This window comes from Notechis scutatus, chromosome 2 (assembly GCF_049901735.1).
Source record: "Notechis scutatus isolate UNSWTSFEM ecotype Mainland chromosome 2, rNotScu1.2, whole genome shotgun sequence".
Taxonomy (NCBI): Eukaryota; Metazoa; Chordata; class Lepidosauria; order Squamata; family Elapidae; genus Notechis; species Notechis scutatus.
Window position 1 is genome coordinate 162,670,675 of NC_142010.1, and position 26,663 is coordinate 162,697,337.

General features: G+C 42.0%; 1 protein-coding gene across 2 annotated transcripts in view; it reads right to left on the reverse strand.

Moving 5' to 3' along the window:
* LOC113417207 (uncharacterized) overlaps positions 1-26,663 on the reverse strand; it is a 58,719-nt gene continuing 32,056 nt past the window's right edge. The window contains exons 12-20 of one of the 2 annotated variants that reach the window (XM_026675467.2): positions 23,133-23,210; positions 22,943-23,031; positions 22,670-22,706; positions 21,417-21,562; positions 19,994-20,056; positions 17,234-17,309; positions 6,412-6,496; positions 5,324-5,411; positions 1-2,385 (exon numbers count right to left, since the gene is read on the reverse strand). In XM_026675467.2, the coding sequence (XP_026531252.2) occupies positions 2,275-2,385; positions 5,324-5,411; positions 6,412-6,496; positions 17,234-17,309; positions 19,994-20,056; positions 21,417-21,562; positions 22,670-22,706; positions 22,943-23,031; positions 23,133-23,210 (773 nt within the window). In that variant the 3' untranslated portion in view covers positions 1-2,274. Of the gene's footprint in view, positions 2,386-5,323; positions 5,412-6,411; positions 6,497-17,233; positions 17,310-19,993; positions 20,057-21,416; positions 21,566-22,669; positions 22,707-22,942; positions 23,032-23,132; positions 23,211-26,663 lie in introns of both variants that reach the window. The other variant, XM_026675466.2, reaches the window with a different exon arrangement.

Here is a 26,663-nt window from a genome sequence, read left to right on the forward strand (position 1 = left end):
GTTTTCTGAATATTGTATTTATTTTATCACAAACTCGGAGTGAACAAATCCATTGCATGAAATATTGTATTAATAATGCTGATGCCAATCCCATCATATTTTCTGAATCAATTACTTTCTTTCACTTTGAAAAGGAACATGGATGCTCAAGCCTATAGGAACTGGTAAAATGATTTGCTTTCATTTTGACACAAGAAATTAACATTCTGCTGAACTATAAAGAAATACAATTGTGCAATATCACTAGAGGGTATATATTGTTAGAGTTTTGTCAGAGTTGGGTTTAAAAAAAAAAATCTGTAAATGCCCATCACCCTTTCTAAGAAATTTTCCATGCAAGAAACATCAAGAATACTCTGCTATATATACAGGTGAAACTCAAAAAATTAGAATATCGTACAAAAGTTTATTTATTTCAGTAATGCAACTTAAAAGGTGAAACTAATATATGAGATAGACTCATTACATGCAAAGCAAGATAGTTCAAGCCGTGATTTGTCATAATTAAGATGATTATGGCTTACAACTCATGAAAACCTCCAATCCACAATCTCAGAAAACTAGAATATTGTGAAAAGGTTCAATATTCTAGGCTCAAAGTGTCCCACTCTAATCAGCCAATTAAGCCATAACACCTGCAAAGGGTTCCTGAGCCTTTAAATGGTCTCTCAGTCTGGTTCAGTAGGAATCACAATCATGGGAAAGACTGCTGACCTGACAGTTTTGCAGAAAACCATCATTGACACCCTCCATAAGGAGGGAAAGCCTCAAAAGGTAATTGCAAAAGAAGTTGGGTATTCCCAAAGTGCTGTATCAAAGCACATTAATAGAAAGTTATGTGGAAGGGAAAAGTGTGGAAGAAAAAGGTGCACAAGCAACAGGGATGACCGCAGCCTGGAGAGGATTGTCAGGAAAAGGCCATTCAAAAGTGTTGGGGACTTTCACAGGGAGTGGACTGAGGCTGGAGTCAGTGCATCAAGAGCCACCACACACAGACGGATCCTGGACATGGGCTTCAAATGTCGTATTCCTCTTGTCAAGCCACTCCTGAACAAAAAACGTCAGAAGTGTCTTACTTGGGCTAAAGAAAAACAGAACTGGTCTGTTGCTCAGTGGTCCAAAGTCCTCTTTTCTGATGAGAGCAACTTTTGCATCTCATTTGGAAACCAAGGACCCAGAGTCTGGAGGAAGAAAGGAGAGGCACACACTGCAAGATGCTTGAAGTCCAGTGTGAAAGTTTCCAGAGTCTGTTGATTTGGGGAGCCATGTCATCTGCTGGTGTTGGTCCACTGTGCTTCATTAGGTCCAGCGTCAACGCAGCCATCTACCAGGAGATTTTGGAGCACTTCATGCTTCCTTCTGCAGATGAGTTTTATGGATGCTGACTTCATTTTCCAGCAGGACTTGGCACCTGCCCACACTGCCAAAAGCACCAAAACCTGGTTCAATGACCGTGGGATTACTGTGCTTGATTGGCCAGCAAACTCGCCTGACCTGAACCTATGGGGCATTGCCAAGAGAAAGATGGGAGACATGAGACTGAACAATGCAGAAGAGCTGAAGCATCCTGGTCTTCCATCACACCTCAGCAGTGCCACAGGCTGATAGCTTCCATGCCATGCCGCATTGAGGCAGTAATTGCTGCAAAAGGGGCCCAAACCAAGTACTGAGTACATATGCATGCTTATACTTTTCAGAGGTCCAATATTGTACAATCCTTGTTTTATTGATTGCATGTAATATTCTAATTTTCTGAGATTGTGGATTTGGGGTTTTCAGGAGCTGTAAGCCATCTCAATTATGACAAATCATGGCTTGAACTATCTTGCTTTGCATGTAATGAGTCTATCTCATATATTAGTTTCACCTTTTAAGTTGAATTACTGAAATAAATGAACTTTTGCACCATATTCTAATTTTTTGAGTTTCACCTGTACATACTGAATGCAAATGTCACATACAGTATTTAAAATGCATTCAAACAAATTGTATCTGAATAGAATCTGCTCAATCGTAAAATCTTAAGCATCTGGATGTTTATTTATAAACAATTTGTATCAATATAAACTCTAAACACTGCAGACACCTACAGCACTGTATATCCTTTAGTAAGTTAACCGTTTCGTTCCAATTTAATTTTCTCTGCATTTTTTAATGGGAGCTTGTGAATCTGTCCTGAAGACCTTTCTAACTGTCATCCCTTAAGCCATTTATACTTTAAACAGACAACTGTATTGGAACTGGAAGTGTTAAAGAATTTTGAAGCTAGCCATATTATCTCAGAATATCATAGTAAATTATTGGTTTTGCCAGTGTACCATGAAATTGCTCCAGTTTCAGGCCTATTTGGAACAGCAACGCTTCATTCCACCACTTGGTCATCATCTGTGAAAGAAACAGCAAGATACCTATAAAAAACTGCTGAGATACTGTACCTTCTCAGAATATACTTTTGGGAGTTGACAGAGATAGTTGCTATAAGCTCATTTGATCTCTGGCTGTAAAGAGCTTTGAGACATAGGGCGTAAAACAAGTTAGGACCAAAGGAAAACTAGACAACCTTGAAAACCATTACTACAATTATTTGTTGGAACAATTAGAAAAGTGCTTTCTCCAAGTACAGGAAATCCTCAACTACAATTCGCTTAGTGACCATTCAAAGTTACAATGGTACTGAAAAAAGTGACATGACCATTTTTCACATTTATGATCATTGCAGCATCCCCATGGTCACTTGATTTGCATTTGGATATTTGACAACTGACTCACATTATTTTGCATTACCTGGAGTCATGTGATCACCATTTGCTACCTGACAAGCAAAGTCAATGGGGAAATCAGATTCACTTAAAAACCATGTTACTAATTTAACAACTGCAGTGATTCATTTAACAAAGATGACAAAGTCATAAAATGGGGCAAAACTCACTTAACAAATTTATCAGCAACATAAATTTTGGGCTCAATTGTGATCATAAGTTGAGGACTACCCGTATTATATATTTTAACCAATAACAAAAGTACACAATTTAAAATTCACAGGACATACAGTATATTAATTACATCAGCATGTACAGGGATTAAGTTTCTCAGTGGAAACCAAAATATTTTTTCAAAATTGGAAATGCAAAAATAACTAGAAAATGGGTCTTCTATTGAAATAAATAAGAGGCTCAGGTAAGCTGTCTCATTAATAAGCAGAATTCTGGAGGTAGGCATAGGGATCCCTTTTTTAAAAAAGTCATCTTCCAGGCTTCAGAATAACGGACATTAGAAGAAATGTTTTTTGTGGTGGTATCTTTTGTGGGTAAAGAAAAGAAAGAACGGTTTGCATTAGGAACCAATAGCCCAGGTTTTCCAAAACTAGAGATTAAAATCAACATTTTTCACTGGGCTCAAACCAAACCAGGTCACCAAAATATAATCAGAATACCTTATTTCAATTAGAATTGCCACACCTATATTTTGGAAAACTTAACTTTTGGATCTTCTTTAAAGACTTCATAATCAAGTACAGAATACCCTTTCTTACATCATAGAGGCAACATGTTATACAAAGTCAGAAGCCCATTCATTTCCACGTCAGGCTCAATCTTGTAAAAGTTCCACACTCAGGAAAGTCAATTGTATGTTAATTAGTTTAGTCCAGCTGGTATGTATCATGCACTCTGAATAGAGATTTGAGAGAAAAGCATAAAACATGCTATAAAATGGGACTCCTCTAGGTGCTCTGTCTAGCCCATTTGTTCTCTTTTTAAAAACTTCTTATTTCCCAAAGAATAACCAGAAAAGGAAAAGGATGTCTAAGTTTCCCATCCTCTTTCAGTCTAACCTGATCAATTTACACACTTAAAAAATAGAGATGACAACTAGCTACCCACTGCAAAGATGGCTGGAATGCTATCAAAGAGGGAAGCCCCGATATAATTTTCATTTATTTATAGCTCATCTTCAGTATTTTTACAAATAATTCAAGGCAGTGAACATAGCCAATACACCTTCCTCCTCCTACTTTCCCAATAAACCTATGAAGTGAGTTGATCTGAAAGAGAGTGACTGTCCCAAGATCACCCACTTAGCTTTCATGGCTAAGCTAAGACTAGAACTCTGACCTCCCACTTTTTAGCCTGATACCTTAACCACTAGACCAAGGGTGTCAAACCACTAGACCACGGGCTGGATGCATCACACACTGGCCATGCCCACCCCCATTTTAGTGAAGGGGGGGTCGTGATACATCATGTGATAACATGACAGTGAAAGTTTGACACCCCTGCACTGGACCAAACTCTCATCATCCTAGATTATCTGCTTTGGAGATTACCAATAGCTCAGGCCAAGATGGGGTTTGTTATGCATATATCTACATTAGTTGACTACAGAATTATGGCCGTAAGTCATGCTGGTAATTAAGTGGATTGCAACATGACCACAAGCAATTTTATGATGTTTTCAATGTTTTTGCTGGTAACTGGAAGTATCCGTTTCTGGCAAAAAATATAAACCACAGTCACATAATGTTGCAAATGGTTGTAAATGTGGGCCAGTTGCCGAATACCCAGAGTGCAATTACTTGACTGCAGGGAGAGCTGGGCAGCCAACTGTCAGAATTTTGAACCTAAATAGCCTTGGGGAAATCGGTTGTAACTTTGAATGAATGCTAAGTGACCGGCTATAAGGACTACCTATAAACTTTTGTTAGTATATATTTGAAACAAAACTGGTCATATTCACAAATGTTTGAGTGGGTGCTTTTGTCAACACATTAGGAATGCCAGGAATGCTATGGCATATTAACTCCCTTTCTAGGTTATGGACAACTTCCCAATTTCTCTTTTTGAAAATTCATACTGTATTAAAAAAGATTTCATATTCACAATAAGATATACTGAGAGCAATCTGCCACACAAGACACATTACACCTGAATATCATTTCTGTAAGCTATAAGCTTCTGTAATAGAAAGTAGATACCTTTCTATTTTTGAAAAGTTGTTAAGCAAACAAATAGAATAGTTGAGTCTCATTCTAAAAAGGCATCGGTATTAATATTTGACTAAATAATACATTTTTATTTGCTACCCTGAGTTTGCAAGGGATGGAAAAAGATGTGCGTTTCAGTAGGATTTGGTAGAAATATAAAACATATTTCCACCATCTGTGATTATTGGCCTAGCAAGGGCTAGGAAGGAATATGGCCACATATGAGGATTCAGAAATTGAAAAAAAGAAACTGGATGAATGTAGGTGGATGAATTAATCAGAAAGATTATTCTTAATTGCGTTCACTGAGTTCACACCAAATTACGGAAGGTAATAACTTACTTGTAAACTGATGGGAAGCCCTGAAATTGTATATCCAACTGGTACCACTAGGGCTGGAATGCCTGTCAAGTTGGCCAACTGCATGTATCTGTAAAGATCAATGGAAACAATATTAATAATGTGAAAAATTCTGGAAAAGAAGTACTGAACTCTCTGCAGATTGTAAATCCAAGCCTCTTTGAACGTATTTGGCAGGGCACAAAGAATATTTTTCTTCTTATAATTCTAACTAACAGAAATGGTTTTAATAGTTGCTGTATAGCCAAGTTGTAGCAATCCAAGAGTTAAGCAGCCAACAAATACATTTAAATGGAAAGAATGTTAAAAAAAATAAACAGGCCAAAATTATGCCATATTTTCTACACATCAACCAGTGGAGATACCTATGGCTAGGTCGTTCTTTTTTCCTTTTCTATGAACCCATATGCATTTTAGGAGGACGTCATCCTTGGTGATCTCTTACATATAATGCAACTCCATTACATATAATGCAACTTATGTCTGTTTCTTTTGAAAATTTTATATCCTTCCATCATTATATTCCAGTCATTTCACCCCACTAAGTTTCAGTAATGGCAACTAAATCATACCTGTTCTCACGTACTAGTACTCCACTCCTTTCCCCTTTCTTTTCTTTTTCTTTCCTTCCTTCTGTCAACTCATAAAATTTCTTCCTTTACTTTTGTTATTCTTTCTACTCTTCTTTCAGTTTTTATTGTTACAATTATAAACTAATAAAATTATTTCTTAAAAAATTGAACTAAAGTGTTAATGGTTGCATATCTCTTTGAAGATATGGAATCTGGCTTTGTTAGGTATCATCCACATCTTATTCTTGACTGGGGGAAACAACTAAAAAGATGGCCTAGAACTTGAGTGTCAAATTTGCTGCATCACGTTGCTGTCAAGCAATCTTTCATGACATTTTTCCCACTTGCAGAGCAGGGGTGGGTGTGGCCTGTATGTGACGCATCTGGCCCGCAGGCCACCAGTTCAACACCGCAGCCTAGAAGCTTGATTTCATTCCCCTCATTTATTATTTTGTAGGTGTCACTTTGTTTTTTTATTGCACACAATCTTGTTCTCACTTCATGGTCCGTAGAGTTGTCTGAACATCACTACATCCAGTCAGGAGGTCTGATTCATGGATTACTGGTGCACAGCATGCAGTACCTTACACAAAACAAAAATTACAAAATTATAGACTTTATTTTCTACAGCTGTTATGCATCTATATAGAACTTTTAAATGAAAAATGAAAAATCGTACTAATCTATTAAAATAGTTCTTTAACAAAAACATTTTGACTGTTGCTTTGGAAATTCAAATATACTGTTTAAAATATATACATCTTTATAAATTTATAATTATTTTATAAATAAACTGCATGGCTTTAGCAAACAATTCATTAAATTTATATTCCATCTGACTCCCAATGAAATGAGTTTTCAGCTTTTAAAGTACAACATACTTTCATAAAATCAAATCTAAGTATCCTGAACTGGTAATGATATCACTTCTGCTTGACACATAGCTAATGAACAGCAGCCCATCACTTAGTTGTGTAAGTGGTTCTTGTCAAACTGCTTTTGTTTTTAGGAACATTTGATAGTCATTACCATGTCCACTCACTTGGATTTCTAAGTAGGACTGAGTATATTATATACAACGTACTTGTCCCTTTCTCTTGTTTGTTCCTTTTAAACAGATTACATTAATCAGCCATTGTACTCCATTCAAGGGATTCGTCCCAAATTTCTCTAATTTCTCATCCTCCACAACAGCAAAATCCCTTCTAGATTATTTTTCTTAATCTGAGCATTAATATATGCATAATGATGGGCATTAACTTCATAGACCAATTTTCCTTGTTTTTCATTTAGTCATTTGATAAGACCAATTATGAAAACTCTCCTACTTCTTTCTACAACACAAAGTCCTTAGTTGGAAACCATATTGTGAGGTTTTTATTGCAAATTATCTGCAAACGTCAATCTAAACACTTGCTAAACAAATTCACCATGTGTTCTGACTTAGGCTTCCTTAGAAAGCATAAAACACAATCTTAATTCTGGCAAAACCTCTTTGATTTCCACGGCTGTGGATTACGTTCATTCACAGTCTGTAAGGCTTCACAAACAGTCTTTCAGGGGAATGTTTATAAACATCCACCTTATCAGACTTTGAATGCTGCCAGAGAATTGCCAAACGCAGGGCAAGGCCAAACTTGGCATAGAGTCAAACAGAACTTTTCAAGGCTGAATCGACCAGACAAATTAACTGCTTCTTGCAAAAGCTCATGTCTCATTCGCTTGTCTTTTATGTCCTATGGGAGGGGCCAATCATCTCCAAGATGTGGCCTTACTCCTGAGTCGACCCTGTTTTCTCAATTGTTCTTGTCTTCTGGTAGCCCTGCACATGCGCAGGCTGGGAACCGGTTCCAGAAACTCCCCTGCCTCACTGCTGTCTAAGTCTGAAGGCAGATGATGACTGTCAGCCTGCCCTGGCCCCATCTCTGCCTCTGATGCAGATCCCTCTTCTGAGTCTTCCTCAGCCTCCAGGACTGCCCAGGTTCCTCCCCAACCTCCTCACTACTGTGCGACTCTGCTGACAGCTCCGTCAGCCGCCGGTGGGCCACAACACCATGCTTCAATCACAAAGCATCAGCTTTAAGGAATTTTTCAGTACAGATAGTCTTCAACTTAACAATTGGTTCCTTAGTGACAGTTAAAACCTAGATAGATTTAAATTACTTATGGCCCAGTTTCAAAGTTATAGCTACTGCAGCGTCCCTGTGGACACTCATCCTTACAACCAATTGCAGGGATACTGATTGCAGGGATGCTGCAGTAGTTCCCCAACCTATCTCTTTCCCACCCTGCCCTGCTAGGTCCCCGCACCTCTTATGCCTGCTTCCCCGCCCCCATGATGGGTCCCCACAGGCTTTGAGCCTGCTTCTCACCTCACTGGGCTCCATCTCCCATTCCCCATCATATACTTACCTCTGGAAGGGCTCTGGTGCTGACATTGGGAAAATGGGCGTTGGTACCTACCTGATACGCCCGTTCTCGTCGAGCTGCGTAGAGCATCCAGACAGTGGGAGGTGCTCCAGTCTTCACTCTAACAGGCTGAGCTATAATTGAGGAACACTCCTCCTCCTCAACGTGACTCCTCCATGCGTTCCCCAGTTTTACGAAGACGAGAAGACAACAGCTATCCTCTCATGTCAACTATAATACAAGACTCAACTATGAACTATATACATCATTGGCGAAACAGGACTCCCCCCAGACGGACCAATTAGGGTGGGGCTGGATGCTCTCGCAGCTTGAGCGAGAACGGGCGTATCAGGTAGGTACCAACGCCCATTCTCCGTGGAGCTGCTGCGAGCATCCAGACAGTGGGACATACCAAAGCCTGGTTTGTCCTACGGGAGGGACTCCGTCTGGTCCGGAATCACCTCTGGATCTTTTGCCGCCTGTTGAAGGACTCGCCTGCCAAAGGAAGCCTCAGCTGAGGCGTAAGCATTGATTTAATAGTGACGTATGAATGGAGATGGAGACGCCCAGGTAGCTGCTCGACATATATCCTGAATTGACGCCTGAGTAGCCCAGGCAGCCGAGGTGGCCGCACTCCTTGTAGAGTGAGCGGTAATGCCACTAGGGACAGGAAGGGCCTGTGCCAGATAGGCCTTGGATATAGTAGCCCTAATCCAGCGGCCAACAGTAGACGAGGAAACCTTGCAGCCCAGCGTCTTTGGCTGAAAAGACAGGAATAAGGATTCTGATTTTCTGATTGATTGTGTACGGTAGATGCAAATACGAAGAGCCCTTCGCACATCAAGAGTGTGCCACTGCCTTTCCCTTTCTCGAGAAGGCTTGGGGCAAAAATTAGGCAGAATCAATTCCTGGGATCTGTGAAAAGCCGAGTTGATTTTAGGCATAAAGGCGGGATCTGGTCTCAGGACCACCCGATCAGTGTGGAAGACACATAAGTCCTTTCTCACAGATAGAGCTGCTATTTCATATATCCTTCTTGCCGATGTTATCGCCACAAGGAATACCACTTTGAGTGTGAGAAACTGAAGTGGCGCCTCCCTGAGAGGTTTAGTTAATGCCATAAGAACTTTATTAAGATCCCAGGTAGGATATCTGTGGATCACCGGAGGGTGCAGATTGGAAGCCCTCTAAGGAAAGACCTTATGCGAGGGTGGTGGGAGAGTGAGCCAGAAGAGCTGCTAGCGATCACCGTGGACAGGGCTGCGACCTGCCTTCTCAGAGTGTTGGGGAGAGACCCTATCTAGCCCGGCCTGTAGGAAGGCTAGGAGTTGGGCGATTGAAGGCGAGAGCGGATCAACGGACGACTTACAGCACCACTTACAAAAGATGTTCCAGGTTGTGTCATAAATGCGGGTAGTCGAAGGCCGCCTTGCTGCCAAGATGGTATTGATGACCTGGGCCGACAAGCCCTCATCTTTTAGCCTTTCCGCTCAACCTCCAGACGGCTAGCTGAAGCCACTGCGGGTCTGGATGTTGAAGAGGTCCCTGGGACAGAGAGATCCTGTCGGGGGATCCTCACGGCGGGGCCACTGACAGATTGCGAAGATCCGCAAACCACGGTCTCCTGGGCCAAAACAGGGCTATCAGGAGGACCTCCGCCCGTTCGAGGATCAATTTCTGAATCACCTTGGGTATCAGCGGGAGGGGAGGGAAGGCGTATAGAAGCCCGGTGGGCCAGGGGCAACACAGGGCATAGTGGTTCTCTGCGCCGTCGGCAGGATAACGAGAGAAGAACCTCGGTGTCTGGGCGTTGAGAGGAGATGCGAACAGGTCCACCAAGGGCTGACCGAACCTCGCTGCTGCCTCCCTGAACAAGGAGGGGTGAAGGCGTCATTCCGATTGGTCCAGCGTGGCCCTGCTCAGCCAGTCTGCTTGGACATTCGAGACCCCGAGATGTGCTCCGCCCTGATGGATAAGAGATGTCTCTCTGCCCATCGACAGATTCGCTTGGCCTCCCTCATGAGACGAATAGAATGAGTGCCCCCTTGACGGTTGATGTGGGCTTTGGTGGTAGTGTTGTCTGTTAAAACCAGAATGTGATGGCCCCTACGTGGGGAGGAAGGCACGCAGTCTGGCTGAGTCTGCTTGATATACTGCGTGCAGCTCCAGCCAGTTGATGCTGCAGCGCCGTTCGGTTGCTGACCAAGTTCCCTGGGCTGAAAGCGACTGCATGTGGGCTCCCCATCCGTAAAGGCTGGCGTCTGTTGTGAGAGTGACCCTCTGGGGCTCCTTGAAGAGATGACCTCGGTTGGTAGATGGTCTTGTCCACCAGAGAAGCGAGGCGAGAACCCTTGGGGGACCTTCACCACGAGACCTGAGTTGCTCCTTCCGGAACGTTGGTAAGGCAGGAGGAACCACTGCAGGGATCTGGAATGTAAGCGTGCCCAGGGAATAACTGATATACAGGAGACCAACTTTCCAAGCAACTTGGACAGGTTCAGTAACATGGCCATTCTAGTCTGCCTGATTGTCATGATAGCTTTTTGTATACTGGTGAACCTCTCTTGAGAGAGGAATACCCTCCTTGAACCAAATCAATCACAGCTCCTAGGTGTGCTATACGGGTGGAAGGGTTAAGCTGGCTCTACTCCCAGTTAACGAGGAATCCGTGAGCCTGAAGCACTGAGAGGGTAGTCTTAGTGTCACTCTCAGCCTGATGTCGGGTAGGAGACAGAATAAGAATATCGTCAAGGTAGCAGTGAATGCGAATAGGGAAGTGTCTAAGGTACGCCGCCAGGGCCGCCAACACCTTGGTGAAGGTCCTCGGGGCCGAGCGAGACCGAAAGGAAGGGCCCGTACTGGAAATGCTGATTGTTATAACAAAATCTCAGATACTTGGAATACGAGGGTGAATGGGTATATGGAGATAAGCCTCAGAGAGGTCAATGGAAGTGAGCCAGTCTCCTTCCTAGTACCCTGTAAGATTGACTGAAGTGTATGCATTTTGAATTTGTGATGAACAACATAGCGATTGAGCCTCTTTAGATCTAAAATGGGTCTCCAACCCCGGAATGCTTCGGGACCAAAAAGAGGAGGGAATAGAACCCCCCTCCTGCTGTGACAAAGGCACGGGCTGGATGGCCTTGATATCGGAAAGATGAGTGATAGCGGCCGCCATGAGAGCCCGCTTAGTCGGGTCTCTGGAAAGGGGAGAACCATAAAGTGCTCGGGGAGCCGATTGGAACTGGAGAGGGAGACCAAACCTTACAGTGTCCCTAACCCAGAAATCTGACGTGGATAAGTCCCACTAGTCGGCAAAGTACTTAAGGTGACCGCCAATGGGATAAGAAATTGCAGGGCTACCTGGTGCGGCGGGGAGCTTTATTCCCTGCGCCCGGAAGGGTCTCCTGTAGGAGCCTCCCCTTCTATTTCTATCCCCGAGTCACTCCGGTCCTGATAGGTCGACCGGAACATCGGGAGCCCTGATACCTAGGGGTGAAAGCCGGTGGAAAGGAAGATCGAAGGAGCCCCTCTGAAAGGACTGAGACCCTCTAGACTCTTGCCTTCGAAAAGCGATGGGAGGAACTTCTTCTTATTCCGGCTCTCCATCAGCAACAGCTCAAGTGTTGGGCCAAACAATTTTCCCCCTGCTATAGGAGCTGAGGCCAATTTGGCTTTATTCTTGACATTGGCCTGCCAGTGCCGAAGCCAGAGTAGCCTACGGGCAGAAACGTGCGAGGAGATGGCCCTAGCGGAAAATTTCACGGAATGAAAAGTGGCATCGGCCGCGAACTCTGCTGCGGCCGTGAGTTTTGCAATGTCCTGATGCGCTCTAGTGTTTGACGGGGGACATGCTGTTTTAACTGCCTGAGCCACCTGATAGAAGATCGGGTGAAAATGACGCGGCTGTGGCCGACCGGATGGCCCAAGCATCCGACTGGTGCGCTCGTCGCAGAGCCATCTCAGCTCACTTATCCTCCGGCTTCAGCGCTTCTAAAGTGTCGGTGGGGTTGGATGAGGATGCTAGTCTCACTATGGGATCGTCTACCTCCGGAGTGTTTAGCATGTTAGAAAACTCCGAGTCGAGATTAAACAATCTCTTGTCTTGACTGGAAGGAGCAGGAGGGGGGGCCCGCAGAGGCCCATTGCCTTGCAACCAAATCGGAAAAAAAATTGGGGGAGTTGGAATGACCTCGGTTTCGATGACTGGCTGTCTGAAAACTGAGTCTTCTGGTCCCCCGGGATCGCTGGTGATGGTTCAGAAGGAGACTGGGAAGCCAGGCCCGAGACATTCTTTGCCTTGAATAACAAGGACTTAAACAAGTGAGGCTTAAATAGGCCTACGAATACTGGCTGGTCAGGAAATGCCCTCGTCCTCGGACATCTCCCCTTCCATGGGGTCTACCTCGAAAAATGGTTCTGAATATTGGATCGACCCCCTGTCTGAACCTTCCTCTTCCCTGAAGGGTTCAAACCCCATTTCTTCCTCTTCCTGGCTCACCTCCCCTTCCGGGAAGGGGGCTTCCACTTGGGAAGGTACCTGACCGTGATGTGAAGCCGGTCTGGAGATCGATCGTCCGGACATCGATTCGGCCTCGGGTGCCATCGTTTGGGAACCTGGTCTGGCCAACTGCTGGATACCCTCTGCTATCCCTTGTCTGATGGCCAGTTGCATCCACTCTCTAATGCTGTCCGGGATAATGGTTGAGGACGGGTCTTCTGGGCGAGGCCCGCTGCAGTTGGTGTGAAAGTCGCCTCTGGCGTGCGAGAAGTCTGGTGGCTACGTGCAGGTGAGCATCTGGAAAGAGAAGGTTGACCTGAAAGGGGAGGGGGTTGAGTAGAAGCAGAGGGCAGGGCAGGATGTGCAGAATGCGAGTCTTTAGATCGTTTGTCAAACTCCTTCTCCAAGGCCTTATGACGCCTTAAGGCATCCATTTGAGAGGCCTTGGAGGAGTCCTTGTCCCTTTTGCGCAGATAGTGCGTCTTAGACTTTGCCTTCAAAGAAGAGCCACTAGGATTGCCTTCTGCCATGACACAAAAAGATTTTTGACAATAAGGAAAAAAGGCGGTTGGCACGCCTGGGAGTTCGACCTACAACGTAGGCCGGCTTTCTTATAGTTGGGCGTCCCCCTTTTGGATAATTTTTTTGTTGTGGGGCCCAAAAATGCCAATCAAGTCCAGCCAAGGAACAGAAATAAAACAATAATGTACCTTCAACTTATCTTAGTAAGAAGAAGGGAAATAAATTTGGAGTTAAAAACCTAAATAACCAATCCATCAAATGAACGCAGAGGCCAGGAAAAGGAAAAAAATATGAATAAGAATAACCAACAAAGGGCAAAAAAGGTGGGCCTCCTGAGGCAGCCTCCCAACAAAAATGGGAAGTGAGTGCCTGAGTCTCTGGGCGAGCTGCGGGCAAGAACAGAAAGCCAACAATAATAGCAATACAAAGGGTAACCGGGCACTGAACCACTCTACCCTCAAAATCCGGGCTCACGCGGCCTGTCGGTCCCGCTATGGGCCTTTAGAAGCCTCGCAGCCCGATCGGAAAGATACGAAATTCAAAATGGCGGCCGGCCACGAGGCGCCCTCAAAATGGCCACCAGCTCCGGCGTGACTACCCCAGACACCCAAACCCTCTGAAATCCACCAATGGCTGGAAAAAGGCAGAAAGAAACACGAGGGTTGAAAGAAGAAGCTCCCTTCTTCTAAGCATTCGTGGGGAAGGCGCAACGCAGCGCTATCTGTAGCGCGATCTCAAGCCGCTTCTCAGCTGTAGCGCGGCTAGAAAAAACAGCAGAGGAAGAGGAGGGGGGGGGGGGCAAAGGGCTCAAACCCCTATTTCCCCCTTAAGGAGCGAAAAAGCTCCTAAACTAAATTTGGGACGAAAACTAAAAACGCAGGGAACAAGGAGAAAGGAGAGATCAAACCTGAATTGCAGAAAAAGCGAAAGGAACCTGGATTGGCCAAGGAATAAACGAACAGCTGCCTGTCTCTAGCGAGGCTGAGCTAAAACTGGGGGAACGCATGGAGGAGTCACGTGGAGGAGGAGGAGAGTTGCTCAATTATAGCTCAGCCTGTTAGAGTGAAGACTGGAGCACCTCCCACGGTCTGGATGCTCGCAGCAGCTCCACGGAGAAGAGGCCATTCTACTTCTCCGCATCCTTAGGCTGTGTAGCTCTGTCCTGAAAGCAGGCCCCATTTTTGGAGCGGCTGCAATGAATTGTGGCCATTGTGAAAATGGCACCCATTTCCGGGACAAAGCCATGCAACCTAGTGATGCCAAGGGGTAGAGCAGCAGGTCCTCATTATTATATGACACAAACACAAATGTTCTTGTAATGGATTTCTTGTAATGGATTTCTAATATTTGGCTTAGTGAGATCTTCCAAGTTTCAAAAAATAGGAGTCATATCAAGTCCATTGCCATATTTACTCCCAGTAAATTCTTTGAAGAAAATCATCTGAAGATGGAACCACAGATTGATTCCACCTCTGTTGGCTAGAAGGTAGGGCTTATATTTTTCCCATCTAGTTTAGAATAGCTTTTCCCTTGTTTTAGCTCTACCTTCTGCAGAAGAAGAAAGTATTCAACCCACCTCTATCTTTGTCTATTGGCCGCTCATATGTGAGAGTCAGCTAGCTTGCTACTTGCTACTACCGCTACAGAAATGGGAGTGGGAGAATTCAGTGGATATTTTTTCTTTGCAGCTTTGTAACTACTGATCTGAGTTTTGCTTCTCTCTCCAAGGTCATTTCTTTTAGCTCTGGAATGCAATATCCAGAGACGATACACTTGAATCAAAGATTTTCTCAAAACATTTCCTGGCTGGTGCTTGCCCTAGCTTCAAGAGGTTCACCTCTACGATTTGTTTTCAATTGGGGGCTTCGTGCGTTTTTGCCTCAGAACTTGCCTGATTTAAGTTGCATTCAGTTCTTTCCTAGTAAAAGTATCTTTTCTCTAAATCTATGGAGCCAAAGGTTTTTATTTCCAAGGATCAGACAGAGGCAGCCCAGGCAATGGGAGAAAGTGAGAAAAGAAGATGTAAGTAGATGACAGACTAGCACCAATTCTGTTGTATAATGCAGAGGACACATAAAGACTTCCAGAATCTTATTTTCAGCAGACAACCATGTGGAACCCCAGCTCAGTCAGAGAACCATCTGCCTTCCCTTCCTCCTCTTCAGAAGAAAATAATGGCAAACAGGGATCACAAAGGCCCTTTTTTTTTTTAAATTCTTGTTCATTTCTTAACTAGGTTTACAGAAAAAATTAAAAAATTACAGAAGTACAAAATACAAAAACACACAAAAACTAAAAAAATAACAAAAACAATTTTAATGACTCTATTAATTGCACGGCCTACTGATCAACAGTTGTAACAAATCAATAGGTCCAATAAGAAAATAATTAAACTTTAAAAAGTCTGATTTCGTGTTTGTTTCATCCTCTAAAAAGTTTTCTAATTCAGGTAGACCTTGACTTATGACCACAATTGAGTCCAGAAATTTTGTTGCTAACTGAAATATTTATTAAATTAATTTTGTCCCATTTTACAACCTTTTGTGCCACAGTTGTTAAGGGAATCACAGTTAAGTTACTAACATAGTTGTTAAGTGACTCTGGCTTCCCCATTGACTTTGCATATCAGAAGGTCACACAAAGTGATCACATGACTCTAGGACACTGCAACTGTCACAAATATCAAAGTCAGTTGCCAAGCATCTGAATTTTGATCACATGACTATGGGGATACTGCAACTGTCGTAAGTGTGGAAAACAGTCATATGTCACCTTTTTCAGTGCTGCTGTAACTTTGAAAGGTCACTAAATGAAATATTGTAAGTTAAGGACTACCTGCATTCTAAATCCGTTACTAGTTTACCTTATTCATTCCAATTTTGTTCACTATTAAAGAACTTTTCAATTATTTTCAATTCGTGGTTGCTTATTGCAAAGCTCTATATGGTGAACCATAATCTCTTTTCTCTTAAAAGAAAAAACACACTTGACAAACCAGCACAAAGGTCCTTCAATAAAAACTCACCTTCCCTCATAGCAACAAATTGTTGGCAATAAAATTTCCAAATAGCTACAGAGTAATTCTGGTCTTTAAGATAGGTAAAACTGTTTTGAGTAATCTCTTTTCTCTCAAACATCCAGGTTTCTGCAGGCTGACAAAGGATGTCTTTGAGCCATGCATGGAGAGGAGGGGAAATCCTTTGGCAGAAGGCAACAGCTTGCAATCTTCCCTGCCATTTTCCCTACTGACTTTCTGGAGAAGCAAGCAGATTAGATAGCAAATGGCCACCACACGATCACGGGGTGCTGGGTACCAGTCGTAAGTGCAAACCGATGGCCAAGTGCTCAGATCACTACCATGTGACTGGGGATGGGCAGCACGTGATATTTTATGATGGCCGAAAATGCTTTGTGGACCATAAAGCACCCTTTCTGAGCGTCCTAACTTCAAATGGTCATTAATCAATTGGTTGTAAGTCAAGGGCTACCTGTATCACAGCACCATTAGCTTCCCTTCACTTCCATTTTTGCATAGAAAAATAAGTGAAACAATGGGACATATACAATCATTCCAGCTACAGGGTCTCTTTTGCTCCCCCAAAGGAATGTGAGTGTCTCATTCTTTCCCATTTTATCTGCCATGATCCTGAGGTTCTTCAGACCATCAGGTGTTTTGAAAATGTTTCATATTTGTAAAGCTAAAAAAAAAAAAAACAACCACTCACACAAAATGAACCATCATGAATATTAGCAAGGTAGCACAAAGTTGATTCCAATGCAAGCCAAAGTTGTGGATTATCAACCTTTTGCTGATTGTAGTTTGCCGCATGGTTAGCATCAGATTAAGCCTAACAACAATATATAAGGTTGCTCTTAACTTTCAAGTACCTGGTGTAAGGAGACAATTCACCTTTGAAAATATCTCTTTGAGGGAAGCCATGCTTCGACTCCGCTGCCGATTTGCCTGAAAATAGACAAAACTCAAGTTAGTAAAAACAAACTCGAGATCTATAAATATTATAGTTAGCATAAGTCAATACAGCTAAATGCTTACAATCTAAATATTACAGTCAATCTAAATAGTAAAATTACTGGCTGACTATTATTATAATGCTTAGTAGAAATTCCGTAGACATATAAGAGACATAACAATATTTATTAAATGAAACAACTGATTGGCCACAAAGGAGGAAACTATGCACGGCCAGTTTAGCTATCAGAATACACTGAAATATAAACAATTTCTAAAAAATTATGTCAGAAAGCTATGAGCATAATTGGGCATGCAATCCAAGAAAGTATTAGTTTTAAAACCTAATATCAAGAGTGGGAGAGTGAGAAGAAATATTTTAATTTGAATGAGCAGCAGAAGTCTTTTTCCATTTCTGAGCTGAACAAGCTATATTGGTCAAATTATGGTAGTAAACTCCATAAATTTAAGTTTGATTCTAATTCGCTTCTACAAACTAGCATTTAAACTATCCTTCTCCAAGTAGTATTCTCCAGATGTGTTGAATATAACTCCAAGCCAGTCCAAAATTACTGAACTTTATTAAGCTAACTATAACAATGCAGTAAGAAATGTAAGGGGTTTAAATTGAAACCAGATACTTCCAATCTTTTCTTCTTGCTTTGTCAGAGGAAAAGTAAAACAGAGGAAATACATGGAAACATTACACTCCCATTAGTCCAATAAAATTATCTCTCAGATTAATTGTGAACATTACAGAGCTCTCTAATCAAGGAAAGGTGGCTGGAACTGCTGTAAAATTAAAATACACTGCTCAAAAAAATAAAGGGAACACTTAAACAACACAATGTAACTCCAAGTCAATCACACTTCTGTGAAATCAAACTGTCCACTTAGGTAGCAACACTGATTGACAATCAATTTCACATGCTGTTGTGCAAATGGAATAGACAACAGGTGGAAAGCATAGGCAGTTAGCAAGACATCCCCAATAAAGGAGTGGTTCTGCAGGTGGTGACCATAGACCACTTCTCAGTTCCTATGCTTTCTGGCTGATGGTTTGGTCACTTTTGAATGCTGGCGGTGCTTTCACTCTACTGGTAGCATGAGACAGAGTCTACAACCCACACAAGTGGCTCAGATAGTACAGCTCATCCAGGATGGCACATCAATGCAAGCTGTGGCAAGAAGGTTTGCTGTGTCTGTCAGCGTAGTGTCCAGAGCATGGAGGTGCTACCAGGAGACAGGCCAATACATCAGGAGACGTGGAGGAGGCCATAGGAGGGCAACAACCCAACATCAGGACCGCTACCTCCGCCTTTGTGCAAGGAGGGACAGGAGGAGCACTGCCAGAGCCCTGCAAAATGACCTCCAGCGGGCCACAAATGTGCATGTGGCTGCTCAAATGGTCAGAAACAGACTCCATGAGGGTGGTATGAGGGCCCGACGTCCACAGGTGGGGTTGTGCTTACAGCCCAACACCGTGCAAGATGTTTGGCATTTGCCAGAGAACACCAAGATTGGCACATTCGCCACTGGGGCCTGTGCTCTTCACAGATGAAAGCAAGTTCACACTGAGCACATGTGACGAAGATGCTGTGGAGAACATTCTGCTGCCTGCAACATCCTCCAGCATGACCGGTTTGGCAGTGGGTCAGTAATGGTGCGGGGTGACATTTCTTTAGGGGGCCGCACAGCCCTCCATGTGCTCGCCAGAGGTAGCCTGACTGCCAATAGATACCGAGATGAGATCCTCAGATTGCTGGTGCGGTTGGCCCTGGGTTCCTCCTAATGCAAGACAATGCTAGACCTCATGTGGCTGGAGTGTGTCAGAAGTTCCTGTAAGACGAAGGCATTGATGCTATGGACTGGCCCGCCCGTTCCCCAGACCTGAATCCAATTGAGCACATCTGGGATATCATGTCTTGCTCCATCCACCAACGCAACGTTGCACCACAGACTGTCCAGGAGTTGGGGGATGCTTTAGTCCAGGTGTGGGAGGAGATCCCTCAGGAGACCATCTGCCACCTCATCAGGAGCATGCCCAGGCATTGTAGGGAGGTCATACAGGCACGTGGAGGCCACACACACTACTGAGCCTCATTCTGACTTGTTTTAAGGAAATTACATCAAAGTTGGATCCGCCTATAGTGTTTTTTCCACTTTAATTTTGAGTGTAACTCCAAATCCACACCTCCATGGGTTGCTAAATTTGATTTCCATTGATAATTTTTGTGTGATTTTGTTGTCAGCACATTCAACTATGTAATGACGAAGTATTTAATAAGAATATTTCATTCATTCAGATCTAGGATGTCTTATTTTTGTGTTCCCTTTTTTTTTTGAGCAGTGTATAATGGCTAGTTTGTTTTCTATTAGCAAAGATGTTGAACATCAAGATAAAAATAATAACATACATTTGTCTCATCTGTCTAGCCTTTAAATAAAAGATATGACTGAAAAAGATTGGGTTAATAAAATCCAATCATATTAAATGCTTATTTCAAAAGTTATTTTAGTAGCATGCCAAATGATTTAACTGCTTTTTTGAAGGGACTGTAATTTAGTCAACATTTTACTATTCTTCCTACTTTTTTCCCCTTGTGTACAAGGAGAATATTACTGACCAACAATGGCTTTTTACCCCAGCTCTCCTATTCCTGCAGTTTATTTTTCACCTTAATATAGTCCAGGGCTGTAATTTGAGAAGCAATTGCAAGGTTCAAACGAGTCTCCAAATTCTGAAAAACGAAGACATTACAGTAAGTATTCCATATAGAATGAAAACCAAAAGCGAAGTAGAACTATAGACAAGGAAACCTGTAAAGCAGTGTAGTGAACAATTTTAAAAATGCACTCATATTTAGGCAAATATCAGGGAAAATTTATTTTTCATAAAATCTTTTCCAAAAATGCATGTAATTTTAAACGGTTCTCTCCGATAGTTTTTAGACATTTATTTATTAAATTTCTATGCCACCCATTTTGCTGAAATTACACTTGACCTTCAGTATAAATCCTTAAAACAATAAACATCATAAATTTAAAATTCAGTTAAAATCCAGTTGACCAAGATGGAGAGGAAGTGAGCAAAATGTGCATGGGGAAGAGGTGGGCTCTATTAGGCAGGATTTAAGGTAGGGGAATAAGAGCAAGATTAAAGGAGGAATGCACATTTACTTATATAATTTTTTCTTCTGCTTCAGTAGAGAAATCTTAAGAAATATTTTCTAAGAAACTGATACTTATTTTTATTTAAATTTATTTCTTTCAAATATTTCTATTTTTGACTTTCTCTTCTACTTACACTGATCACTTAGGAAGCCCCAAGAACAAGCAAGTGAACAGTAAGCACCCTACTTTTTTCTAGAACAAAAGTCCCTGCTGATGCTTCAAATCAATCAGTGTCACACATAACAAAGGAAGGCAACAGATTAGTGAGGTCTAGTGGGTCTGGAGCCTTGATGTAGAGGGAGGTCCAAGACTCTGACACTATACTGTGGATTCCAAGAATTATATATTCCATGAATAAAATCATCCTGAGGTCAAAGAGAACTTCATGCATAAGATTTGGAAGTTTCCCAATTTCCGCATCATATTGCTAACTACATATTAAAATCAACCTGAACAGCAATTGGAATGATATCTAATGTGAAGTAAAAGGTAAAGGTTTCCTTTCAGTCATCTCCGATGGTGTTCATCTTTCTTGGCCGAGGGAGCTAGTATTGTCCGAAGACCATTTCTGTGGTCATGGCTATATGCCAGAGACGCATGGAACGCTGTTATCTTCCCATTGAAGTGATACCTATTTATCTCCTCACATTTGCATGGTTTAGAACTGCAATCCTATTGCGTGAAGCTCGGGTCTCAAACTCAGGCTGCCAGCTCTCCAGCTGACAAGTTCACTGGTCTTTAACCACTGAGCCATTGTGCCCCAAGCTAGTATCAGGATACATTGCAATACTGATGTAGGCATTTCATATACAGACAGGAATCAGCAACCCAATCAGATTCTTGTGAATACAAAGGGCAGAAAATGCAGACCCTTGACATGATTTGTTAAAAATACCAATTGATATAGTGACCCCAACCACCATTTACCATTTGTTCAAACTGATTGTTGAAGTCAGGCTGCAGGAAATCTCTCATTTCACTGAGAATGCAGATTACATGAGCCACACGAGCCTCTTCTATCTCTGGCAAAGATACTTCAACTACTGAGGCTCCTAAGTCCACTAGGAACTCCACTGCTGAACATTCAGCGATAGCAGAAAGAAGAAGAAAAGTAAACTTCACTTTTAGATAAATATTGAGATGCCAGGAGTTTAAATTCACATTTAAAAACAATCTTTGTGCTACAATCTAATCCAGATCCACTTTTATGGGGCCATTATATTGTACTTTGATATCAACAATGATGCAAAAATGTAAAAAATAATATTATTATTCCATTCCATTCAACTTCTCTTTGACCATCTTAAAACTGTCCAAACAGAACACATCCAAGCAAACTGCACAACTCAAAAATCATGCTCTGGTTCCTTTAATCCATCCTTAATTAGCTTTCTTCCATGAATATAAAATATATACATGATACCCTCCTGGATGGTGCTAGCAATTCATGGCATCAGTTTATATATGCTCAAATGAATTTTTGTTTGCTAGGAAGAGGTCTATTTGTTGTAGTTCATGGATGACTGGTACGTGGTGCTGGCAAGAAGTAAACTTATTAATTAGAAGTTTCCAATCTTTCCCATAAATATGGAAAATCCATGACCATCACCCCCTTGCACTCTTTAAATTAAACAATGGCATCACAAGGAAAAAATGCTTATTCATTCCTTCACATATTTGTTTGAAGTAAATTACTTCCAAATCAAAATTGTTTTTGCTCTACAAGAAAGTTTCCAAATTCAAATTTGATCTGAAGGATCAAAAATTGCACTGAGAAGAGGTTTAAACATAGCTGTCCTACCTGAATTTCACTTCAAAAAATAATTGGGAATTCCAATCACCTCACCTTTGATACAGCATGTATTTTCTTCCTGCAACCTAAACTCACTGGGCTTTCAGTGTGCTATCATCCTAGCCTCCTTCACTCACCTGTATTCATGATCTTTTTTTATCGTGATAAATAATTAATACCGTAGGATCAAAATATGCACCTATTTCTCCTTAGATTAGATTTTCTCAGGAACATAGTACAGCTTCTGAAACACTTTCACTCCTCAAACACTCATGCAGTGATTTGGAAATTGCAAGACACTTTTGATCTTCAAGATGTATAAGCAAGAGATACTCAGCAGGCAGATACAACACTGATCAGCAAAAATTAATGATCATTTGCATGTTACCTTTTTGGCAGACAGCTAAGATTTCAGAATCACATGCCTAGCAGATAAGACAAAACACAATTTATTTAGTGTCTTTCCTCATTTTTCCAGAATCATTGCAAGACACTCAGTACCTCCCCATGTTTTTTATCATTTCATATAATCATGACACAACTCTCTGTTCTACTACAAACATGTCTCAAAACTGATCTAAGGACCAAAGTTTGCCCATAAAATATTATAATTGGTTGCCCAGGTATAAAATGTTAATACAGAAGAAATAGAAAGAAATACCTTAAAGAAACTCCAATCAATTCCCAATTTTAAACCATTCAGATTAGTGTTAACGTTTTCTGAGAAGGATGGTTCAGGTTGGTGCAATCCTGTAATGGATTTAAAGAAGTAAGAACAGACCCAGACATTTCATACAATTTTTAAAAACCCTTCTTCCTTGTGTTTCAAGTGAGTAAGTAGCAATACGCACCATATGGATACTGTAAATCTGACCCAGCCAAGGTAGCATAAGCAATAGCAGCATCTGTAACTGAAGTGCAGAGAGGGCCTGGCAAAAATTGAAAAAAACAATTATTCACTTTTCTAATGGTCCTATACTTTCCAATTATTTCTGAATTTAAGAGAACTTTATAGCCCCTTAGATTGTGGGAGAAAGCAGAACAGTGTTAAAACATTGTTGCCTGTTTTGAAAAGTGAAATAAAGGAGTACTCTGTCAGGCAACTTACTGTGGAGGACATTTCTGATGTGGTACAATGGCAACATCCAAGAATAACTCTTCCTTTTTCTCAAGAACAGTAATAAAAATCAAACAGACTTTCTTTTCAAATAATTACAATGGCACTTCATTCTTTACCATCTTCAAAGTTTACTATTCCAATACAATAAACTGTTTTTTGAAAGTATTCTAAGCACATCTTCTTTTCAGTATCAGTTATCAAACACTTTGGCAGTTTTCAAAGATTACACGCATTCATCCTCATGTGTCCCGTCAGATAATGATAAAAACATATTGTTTTTAAGGAAGATAAAGAAATAAAGTATGTGATTGGAAGGATGAAACCACTAGCTTTTATTTTTGTCCCACGAAGGGTTGATTTTGTGCAGTAAATACATGTCTTCACTGATGCTTTGGAAAAGGCCAGTTACGAGGGCAACACATTGTTTACATAGCAGGGAGAGCAATCAATGGAGTTATGAGAATATTTCTGATTTCTGCTGTTACCAAACAAACAAGAAGTAAATCAGCTCAGCTGCCCAAGGAAGAACTGGATTAAGAGGTTTGGTGACAATACAGGATCAACATCAATGGCCAATATAGAAGTTGTAATTTTGCAAAAATGAAGCATCTTGGAAAAGACATACCAGGACCTACTGTAAAAGTTTTATGTTGCCTATCATGCATTCATTCCCAATGTTTTCTCATATACAACTCAAATATCAATTGTCAAGTTCGAAGTACACTTATGCTGTTGCAACTATTATCACTTCTCGGCTTGCCAATGAACTACAGGGGAGGGGAGGGGGAAATGGAATGTAGGCTCTAGACATCAAGAAGACAAACCCTGAGAGGCAAGGAAACTTCACCAGGTGGCTAAAATCCTTAGAAACCCTTTCTCGTAACAATTCAACAACATTTAATTGGGCAATATGCCCTACACTAATAGGATGCTACCAATTCAGGGTGATGCTTTTTGGACTACAACCCCCCCCCCCCAGCTGTGTTCATGCAATTGATAAATGAAGTGTTGCATGAGTACCTTCTCATCTATTCTGAGACCACATGTGAAACTAGTACGCTGTACTGAAAAAACTCCTAAACGCTAAGCTGTCCAAATTGTCCAAATAGATAGTCTGGATTATTTAAGTTATAGAGGGTCTTGTGAAGGGGTGGAAATGGACCCAGGAAAAGGAAAAGTGATTTTGGAGTGGCAAGCCCTCCCACATCCACAAGCAACTGCAAAGCTTCCTGGAGTTTGCAACTTCTATAAGCAATTCATCCCCTCATTTGTGAAAATCACTCTGCCGATTATGGAGCTATTGAAAACAGCGGGAGGGGAAGAAAAACTCCGGCCCAGCCAGCCACTAAACTGGACAATGGAATGCCAGGCAGCTTTCTAGATGCTTAACAGTCTATTTGCAGCTGAGCTGGTCCTAAAACACCCTAACCCCGAGGACCCATTTATGATCCAAGCAGATGCCAGTGATGTGGCAGTGGGGGCAGCACTCCTCCAAAAGAATAGAGAGGGGAAACTGTAACGTGTACCTACACCTCCAGAAAGCTGAATGAGACTGAGAGACACTGGGCAGTATGGGAGAAGGAAGCCTTCATGGTATGGTAGGTGCTATTGATGTGGAGGCAATTTTTAGAGGGGGAGTAAAATCCCTTTTGAGGTGTGGACTGACCACAAAAATCTAGAGGCATTGAGAACCCCCCATAAGCTCTTCCCAAAGCCCATTTTGTAGCCTGCATGAGCTTCTCTCCAGCCCAGAAGCTGGCCCCCACTACAACGACCTGGGGCTTCTGCAGATGTTCCTGCAGCACATATATTGATTGCACAGAGTGCCAAAACGCATCATCTGAGATGGGGGGGAGTGTCCAATTCATGGATACATTTTGGCACAAATTCATAAAACTGATAGGGCCCTCCCAGGCCAAAGAGCTCAGTTCAGCGTTTCATCCAAGCATGAACGGAGCTGTGGATTGAGCCAATACCATGGTACAGCAATACCTACATTGCTATGTCCACTATCAGCAATAACTGGATGGAGCTTCTGCCATTTGCATGCATATCTGCACTGGTCTCACTCTTTTTAAGATAGCTATCAGAGTGGAATTTGTGCCCATGCCAGAATACCCACAGGAGCACCCGTCATCAGATACCTTGACTGAATGTATAGACTCTCCTCAAAGCACATGGTGTAATATAAAGCCACAGAGAGCCAAAAACGGCAGGCAGATAAGAAAAGGCCTCCCCAGGAGACATTTCACTTAGGGGACAAAGTGTATCTGTCCACAAAATTCCTAAAGTTGAGGCTGCCATGCAGAAAATCGGGTCCAAAATACATAGATTCCTTCCCTATTGTAAAAATAATCAACCCAGTTACAATAGAACTGAAACTGCCTAGGATATTGGGGAAGGTACATGAGTTTCCACTGTAGTCTGTTAAAACTGACCCATGACTCTAGACTAAGGCCAATTGAGAAAGAAGCCCCAGGTCCAGTTATGGGGGGGAGGGTGAAAAATGCTATGAGTTCAAGCAGATTTTAGACTCCTGGCATTATAAAGAAAAGCTGCAGCACCTGATGCAATTGAGGGGTTATCAGATTTCAGAAGTGAGGTGGATTAAGGTCCACGATATTAGAGCAGATTGCTTAATAAAGAGATTCCATGCGAAATACCCTCAAAAACCAGGGGCCCCAATGGGGAAGGGAGGGAAACTAATTATTAATAAAATGTTTTTATTGTCTTCCAGATATCTCCCACGTTTCAGGGTGGTTTGGCTTGACAAACTTGAAGCACGCTTATGCTGTTGCACTTCTCAGCTTGCCAATGAACTAGGGAGGAGGGAAGGGTGAAATGGAATGTAGGCTCCAGGCATCAAGAAGACAGTGAGAGCCAAGGACACTTTACCAGGTGGCTAAAAACCTTAGAAACTCTTTCTCATAACAATTCAACATCATTTAATTGGACAATGTACCCTGCACCAATAGGGGAAGAAGAAGTCTACATTTTAATTATACAAGATTGTGCGGGAATTAGCTAGAGCTGGTTTTGCCTTAATCTGTGCCAAAATTATGTACTCAATAAGGTTTTGCAAGAAGAGATCAACTTTTCATAACTATACTTGCTTGGTTGGGTCTGTCAATCGGAACATTGACATCAATTTTTAAACAAGCGAAGTATCTCCAAAAACTAAGAATTATGTCACTTAAATTAAAGTAATGGCATAGAAAGTAGCTTCTCCTTTTTCTCCCAAGGACACCCTATCTATATACAG